At 41.8% G+C, this 7,672-nt stretch overlaps 1 protein-coding gene across 6 annotated transcripts in view; it reads left to right on the forward strand.

Moving 5' to 3' along the window:
* The window catches only part of ARHGAP19 (Rho GTPase activating protein 19), an 82,774-nt gene extending 75,824 nt beyond the window's left edge, over positions 1-6,950 (forward strand). For all 6 annotated transcript variants that reach the window (XM_010389572.2, XM_010389574.2, XM_030941085.1 and 3 more), the window contains one exon: positions 3,021-6,950. In XM_010389572.2, coding sequence (XP_010387874.1) covers positions 3,021-3,031 — 11 coding nt within the window. In that variant the 3' untranslated portion in view covers positions 3,032-6,950. The remainder of the gene's footprint in view (positions 1-3,020) is intronic.
* The last annotated feature ends 722 nt before the right edge of the window (positions 6,951-7,672 follow it).

Here is a 7,672-nt window from a genome sequence, read left to right on the forward strand (position 1 = left end):
TTAAAAACAAATGTAAATGGATTTGTGGAACCAAGTTCAACAGTGCTGGGAGCATGCTTATGGAATAGTTAGGTTCCTTTTCTGTGTAGCCTAGCCCTAATTAGTGAAGCTTTCCAGATCAACAGCTCGTGCCTAAGAATCCTGGACATCATATTGTACAGCATATTTTGGGGGCTATTTAGGACAAAGAGGACTGTTTAATGCTGGGACTGCTGATTGTCCCAGGCTCTTCTGGTAAAAGGCTGCTGTGCCTTCCTCTGAAGGAGCCAAGTGGGTCAGTGGAAAGGCTGTGAGATTTGTGGTTAGTCCTGATGGGAGTTATCATTCCTCTGACCCAGGAAAACCACTCATTCTCTCTGAATTCAAGTTTTCTCCTCTGAAAATGAAGATAAAAGTTACATCTACGTCATAGATTTATTAATTTATTATGAGGCTCAATTGAAATAATGTTTTGGCAGCACATTGTCATTGTTAAAGCATTAACAAGTGGTTATAGTTGTTACTATAGAAAACGAGCTGAAACCTGGTCTTGTTATATAAGGCTCATGTGGCAGCTGAAGTGAGTCTGGTTTGACATGATCGTTTTATCGCTGGGACATGAACATAATTACTATTTGAGACATCAGCAATAGAGAACAAAAGCCTAATCCTTTTGGATAAATTCTTTTCTGGAAAATTAGATTTCAGTATATTCTTCTTACTTATCCTTGAATGAATTATCTGAACTCTCTTTTCTTTCCTCCTTGCTTCTGTCTTCTATGCTGGACTGTCTAATTGAGACAAGATGGGTGTTTGAGTTTTTTGTGTCTAAATATTTCTGTATGTCCATGAATCAAAACCAAGCATAAGTTATTTCTGAAGGCTACATTGTTTTGTATCAGTTACACCTTTTGTTGCTTTCATTTTTGAAAGACATCTGGAAATAATATCTTTCTGTATTGACAGCTCTACCTTGGAAAGAAAGAAAGACATTTTTAAAAAACCAGTTTAATATTTCACCAGTAAGCTTTAGGGCAGGGATTCTTGACCTTGTCATCTGTGGACTTCCTAAATGGTCTAATAAAATTCTCGGTATTGTTGATGGAATCTTTTATGTAGGTACATATGTGTGTTTTTCTGGGGGAGAGAATATATAGTTCTAATTAGATTCTCAAAAATGTTAGTAGTTCAGAGAAGTCGAGATAACGAATGGCCCTCAACTGGATCAGGCAATGGCACTTTCACTTTACTGTCTCCTGGTCACTTCCTCTCTCTGGAAATGCCTTCCTAGTGTTATGATGCTATATTATTTTCGTTCTCCTTCTTCCTCTTTAATTCTTTTCCTTATCTGCAGTGGCTTACTGTTGTTTGCCTATTCCACTACATCTTTATTTTTTTCAATGCTCTATCTTTTTTTTTTTTTTTTTTGAGACGGAGTCTCGCTCTGTCACCCAGGCTGGAGTGCTGTGGCCGGATCTCAGCTCACTGCAAGCTCCGCCTCCCGGGTTCACGCCATTCTCCTGTCTCAGCCTCCCGGGTAGCTGGGACTACAGGCGCCGCCACGTCGCCCGGCTAGTTTTTTGTGTTTTTTAGTAGAGACGGGGTTTCACCGTGTTAGCCAGGATGGTCTCGATCTCCTGACCTCGTGATCCGCCCGTCTCGGCCTCCCAAAGTGCTGGGATTACAGGCTTGAGCCACCGCGCCCAGCCTCAATGCTCTGTCTTAAGTTCTCTGCTCTTTTCTGCTCTTGCTTCTCCTGCCTCTTTGCAGCTTGGTCTCCTTCCACTGCTCAGCTCTGCTCTCTGTATGATAACTACTTCCAGCCTGGCAACTCCAGGTCTGAACTCTCTTCAGACGTTGGCAGTCTCCAAGCCCACAGATCCAGGTGCCTGCCATATATTTCTTTTACACAACAATTAATACACAACCCCAGAGTTTTTGATAGTGATGTTTATAATAAAAGTAAAATATTCTTTGAAGAAGATAATGACATTTTATTACTATGATCAACAACATAATCCAAAAAGACTTATTTAGTACAGGATTTCTCAACCTTGGCGCACTACTGACATGTTGGTTCAGATAATGCTTTGTGGCGGGAGCTGCCATATGCATTGTATGATGAGCAGCCTTCCTGGCCTCTACTCTGTAGATGCTGGGAGCATCCTTCCCCCTGTTGTGATAAGTAAAAGTGCTTCTAGACATTGCCAAATGTCCCATGGGGGTGAGAAGGCAAAGTCACCTCCACATGAGAACCACTGATTTAGCACCTACTTATTAATGGCCATTAGTTCCAGTAGTCAAAATCTTACCATTCTTCAAAGTCTAGCCTAAATCTCACCTCCTCTTTGAAACTTCCTCTGGCTAATGCAGCTAGATATAATACTTTTTCCTTTGAACTTACTAATGCTACAAAAATATTGACACTTAGTATGATTTACTGTATTTACTTCACATGTGTTGTCTTATCTCTGTAACTAGTTTCTCTTCTAGAAGACAAATGTCAGACTTAGTGTATTTGTGGCCTTCTGTCTCCTGTTCTTCTCTTCCTCTGAAAAATGACAGTGCCTTGTGCTGAGTCGACTTTTAGTAAACATTCACTGTTGAGAGGGGTAGTGGTGGTGGGAGCATGAGTTCTGCATTCAGCTGGGCTTGGGTTCCATTCCCAGTTTTGCTGCTTAATAGCTATATATTAGTCCTCGGGCAAGTGAACTGTGTAGGCTGCGGATTCTTCCTCTGTAAGATGGTAGGAGTAGTACCTCATATACTGGTTATTGTGAGGATAAATAATGTACGTAAATAACTTAGAGCAGCACAAAATATGCACTTATTCTTAGCTGTTATAGCCATTAAGATGATTTAATGAATGAGATTATGTCAGGCAGATGTTTATTTGGTAGAGTCACAAATTCTTAATTAAACTCATTAGCCCTCAGTTTGGAGAAGATACTAAATGTAGACCCTGTGGCTTCTGAATGGGATGTCTGCAAAAAGAAAGATTTAAGAACATGTCTAATGCTCTTGTTTTTCCTTCAACCTAGGATTTCTCTGAAGGATCCAGAGTTGTCTCCTATGGTCCATGCAGAATTTTCTCTTTAGTGGACAAGGTGTTACTCCTGCCCACAGCAAAGCTTGGACTTGCAGCTTGCTTGCTGCATTTTGAATTGTCAAGGCCAACTAATACCATGACCCGACTGATACCTCTAATCCCACTCACTGGATGATGTTTGTAAGCTGTGCCTTCTGAGAGACTGCTTAGGCTCTCTCTCTCTTTTTTAATATGGGGAAACCACTAACTGTCCAACCAACTTACATAGCACAGTAAGGTGGGCTTCGGTGCTCATTCAATGTGTTTAGGCAGATTCCACTTTTGAAAAAAATATGAAATGTGTGCTCAACTGCCAGTAATTTTTGAAAAAGCACTGTCAGTCCTAGTGGACTGATGTTATTTTTAATGGATATTTTGGGTTTTTCTCTGTTTTGATAGTGTTGGGTATTTGGTTGTTTTTGTTTATTTTTTTGTTTTAAAAGCCATGTTTTTGGATGGGCTCTAAGCTAGATGCCTTTCCCTTGTTTTCACTTTGAGCTTTGGGAAAACTCTTTATCTTATGAGGCTGTATTCCTCAATACCTAATTTGTGTCCAAAGAATTTATAGCTTTTCTGGACATTTTTTATTATTTCTTGGGTCTGACACCAGAGTATTTGACCTGCAGTATTGAAAAAGAGAATTCAGAATGATACAGTATTTTAACAAATCTTAATTATTAAACTCTTTTCCTTCCTTCCTTCCATTTCTCCCTCCCTTGTCCATCTTTCTCTTTCCCTTTTTTCCTAATTGTGTTTTGCTGAACTTGTTACCTTCATTCAATTGCCTCTTGACTAAAACATCTCTGGTGCCAACGTAATACTTCTGAACCAAATCACTGTGACTCAAGAAAAGTCACTGACAGCATAGTAGAAGTTTGCTGAAATATTTGTATGTGGAGGAAGCTCTGGAGTGTGCCTAGGAGGGACTGGCTGCCTTTATGTCCCAGGATGAGTCTTTATGGGTGGGATTATATTGCACCCTCTGAGGGTGCAGGCTAGACCGTCTCCTGAGAACGAGTTAGAATCCGAAAAAAGAAGCCAGCAGCAGCCTCTGCAGGGTTGACAGGATTTAAAGGAGAGAATGTTCTTATTTGGAAGCAGCTGTGGCTTATCACCAGTGTTCAAGGAGTATTACTGTGCCGCCCTCTCCTTGTCAGAAGGGGCACAGGTGGTAATTTGGAGATGGGGCCAGAGCTTCTGGTTTTTGGACTTGGTGTGTTCACATATGTTGGATGGAGCAGTGGCATGGCTTCGACCTAGTATGAACTGGTGTCTGCCCAGAGAGCAGCACGTGGCAGGGGAGAATGCTCAGGTTTGTGCCTGGCTCTGTGGAGCTCTATAACCCTTCTCACCCTGTGGGTTGGAGCTGAGTCAGGCCACTATGGGGAAGCAGTTGCCCCACAAAATGTGGTTTGCTGACCTATTTCTAAACTGTTGAATATGCTGCACCATTGCCGAAATGAAAGATGACTGGGGGAGCAGAGTTTGGCCTTGTGCCCAGCTGGCAGCCCTCTCTGCCAGCCTTTCTGCTGCTTTTGCTGCTGTAACAGCAATAGTGGAGAAAAATGTAAAATTTGGTCTTCCAGCTTAATAGAGTGTGAACAATAGATGGTTAGGAAAACAAAACTGCTTAGAAGCCCCTTTCTCTAGAGTAGTTTTATGTCATTTTTAAAAACACATATTAGCAAATTCATTTGCGTAGGTTTCTATTAAATACTTGACTTTTTTTTCTTATTAAGAAAATGAAATCTCTTACACTAGATAGCAGTTAATTCAAACAGAAAACCCTTTTGGTATCACCAAATTGAAATGGTGTTCTTCCTTAACTCTTCCTTCTTTCCTTTGTTTGTTTAGATGTGCTTCATCCTGAAGTGGTGCTGTGGTCTGTTAAACAGGGCTGGCATCAGGTAGAGGGAGCAGAGTGGTGACCTGATAGCTCCTTGTCATTGTGTTAGTTTTTGGTTCTATTTAAGGGAAGTAGCTGAGTTTTAGATGGACGTAGATGCTCTTTGGGTGAATGGAATCAGAGAGCAAGGGTTGTGTTCTGGGGTGAGGGTCGTGAGAGAGATATTTATCACATGCACATGCCTTTATATAGCTGGTCTCCTTGGGTAGTTTGTGTGTGTTTTGTTTATTTATTGTGTTTTCTCTTGCTTTAGGGGTTTATAGGTCATTTTTCTTAATAGAAGCTGTGATCGACTTAGAATCCAAATTTGAGGAGTAAGCAGCATAACCTCCTACCTTGTAATATGTAACTATTCTAATCCTGTGGAATCTTACAGAAAACACAGACAAAACCCCTTTTATTATTTGCCACAGAAGGCTGCTGTCTCCCTTCTGATTTGGTGGGCAGGTATTGTTTTTGAGCCAGTATTTAACAGAGTTTTTTAATCTATAAGATTTTTTTTGAATCCATTTCATTGTGTTTGTTTTTCATGTTGGAACAATCTCTTTGGAAGTGCCTCTTCTTGTGGTTTTTACAACTTCATTTCTTTCTGGGGTCACCTGTGATGGGGTTTGATGTGGTGTCAATATGGGGCGTTGTGTTTGTGCCAGGATACACATATTAAACTGTAGGCCACCTTCCTGGTCCAGACTGTACTGTGTGAACCCCACTGACTGAATTGGTGAGAACCATAGGTGTTGGAGTTTATCGCCTTTTACAATGATAAACTTTTACATTGGGACCAATGAATGTGGTGTGGAAAACCCTGCCAGCAGTGAAAGAGCATCAGGAGATACTGACTCTTCCTGAGTGCCAAAATAGGAGCAGGTAATGAACCATAAAAAAAGGAGCAGGTAATGAATCGTAACCAAAACTACAGTTGATCCTCCACAAAAGAAAGCTCTTTACCCAGAATGTCCTTCCAGAGTCATTCAGGAAGGATAAGGGAACACCCTTGGGAAACGGGCTAGTGGAGGGCTGTTGACTACAGTGACACCTGGGTGCTCCAGAGTTATCTGTTCTGTTAACCTAGAACAGAACAGTAGATCCTAGAGTGTCAGAACAGAGCCATTCTCTCCTCCTGAGCAGGAATGTTTCTGTTCAGCTTCCCTCACAGGAGCCTGTGTTAGCATACAGTTGAAAATACTGCCTTCTAGGAGAACCTGAGGTCACTGGGAACGTGCCCCACTGTGACTGGCCATGCAACCGGGTGACTTTTAGGAATAGATGTCTCTAGACTCTGTCTTCTTTCCTATAAGGCCTCATACAGATGCTTGAGGCTAATGGCCCCATTCTGAGATCATTTTTGTGTAGAACTCCTTTCCCCAGGAGAGAGCCTTATCTCTGCCCTCCTTTACCCTGAAACCTTCAAACAGAAGACAGGACCTAGATCTAAACCTAGATACTAGCATTTTGTGGGATTGTCTAGAATTTGGGAAAGATTTGGGTTCCTAAGTTGCACAGGCTTTTTACACCAGTGGTGATTAACTCAACTAAAACTCACTGTAGGAAGTTAGCTTCCCTAGACAGCTAATGCTGAGATCTTCTACCAGCGTAGAGTTGACAGAAGCAGGCCAGCGAGGAGATGTGGGACATAATAGCCTGAGTGCTTGGGTTACCATGGAGACTGGAGTATGTGAGACCATAGCCTATGCTAAAGAGCCATGGAGCCCTCCCCTGGCCATGTCTGGGGACAGATAGAACCTGTGGGGGAAATATTCCCTCACCCCAGGGTTCTTTCTGCAGAGCAAGGGTTGTCTTTGTACTATCCCTCATCTTGCTCAACAAGAGAAACAAGGTTTCTTAACTGTTTTGTTTAAAGTTTTCATTCTTATTTGACTATATGTGTGTAATTGTGAAGAAATGATCCTATGCATTGTCTTTCTTTTATATTCTTGTAATATTCTGAAATTAAAATTGTTTTGTTTCACATCCAGAGGTTTGACTGGTCTATTAGTTCACATTTTGACTGCTGATTTTGAAGAGAGTTTTTCTCTTGTTCTGAGGAAAGTGAAGCCTCTAGAAAGGCTCCTCTTTGGCTTGTTTTTAGCTGGGTGGGTGGGTTGAGGAGGAGCGGGGTTTTTGGCTGATAAGAATGATTTGGAGCCTCCAGGATCCTGAGCTTCCTTATTTCCCATGACTGAGTCTAGAATGCTTCACATGGGTTTCAGTTTCTCACGTAATTTTTATTTCTTCATTTAAAAAATAAGGAGTGATAGTTACAATAACAGGAAAACCTAGATGAGGTTTTCATTTGAGGCGGGAAGGTGTGTTTAGACAGCTCAGGTTGAAATGTTCCTGCTGCTGTCTTAGTGGGCTTGGGCTGCTTTAACAGAACACCATAGACTAGGTGGCTTCTCAACGTCAAAAATGTGCCTCTTACAGTTCTGCAGTCTAGGGAGTCCAAGAACATGGCGCCAGCAGGTTGAGTGTCTGCTGAGGGTGCACTCCCTGGTTCACAGACAGCCGTCTTCACTGTAACCTCACATGGTGGAAGGGACGAGGGATCTCTCTGGGGCTTCTTTTAGAGGAGCACTAATCCTATTCATGAGGGCCCTGCCAAAGACACTCCCAAAGACCCCTCTTCCCAAAGACCCTACCTTCTAATATCATCACATTGGAGATTAGGTTTCAAAAGTAATTTGTGGGAATACAAATAT

This window comes from Rhinopithecus roxellana, chromosome 11, assembly GCF_007565055.1.
Source record: "Rhinopithecus roxellana isolate Shanxi Qingling chromosome 11, ASM756505v1, whole genome shotgun sequence".
In the NCBI taxonomy this organism is placed as follows: domain Eukaryota; kingdom Metazoa; phylum Chordata; class Mammalia; order Primates; family Cercopithecidae; genus Rhinopithecus; species Rhinopithecus roxellana.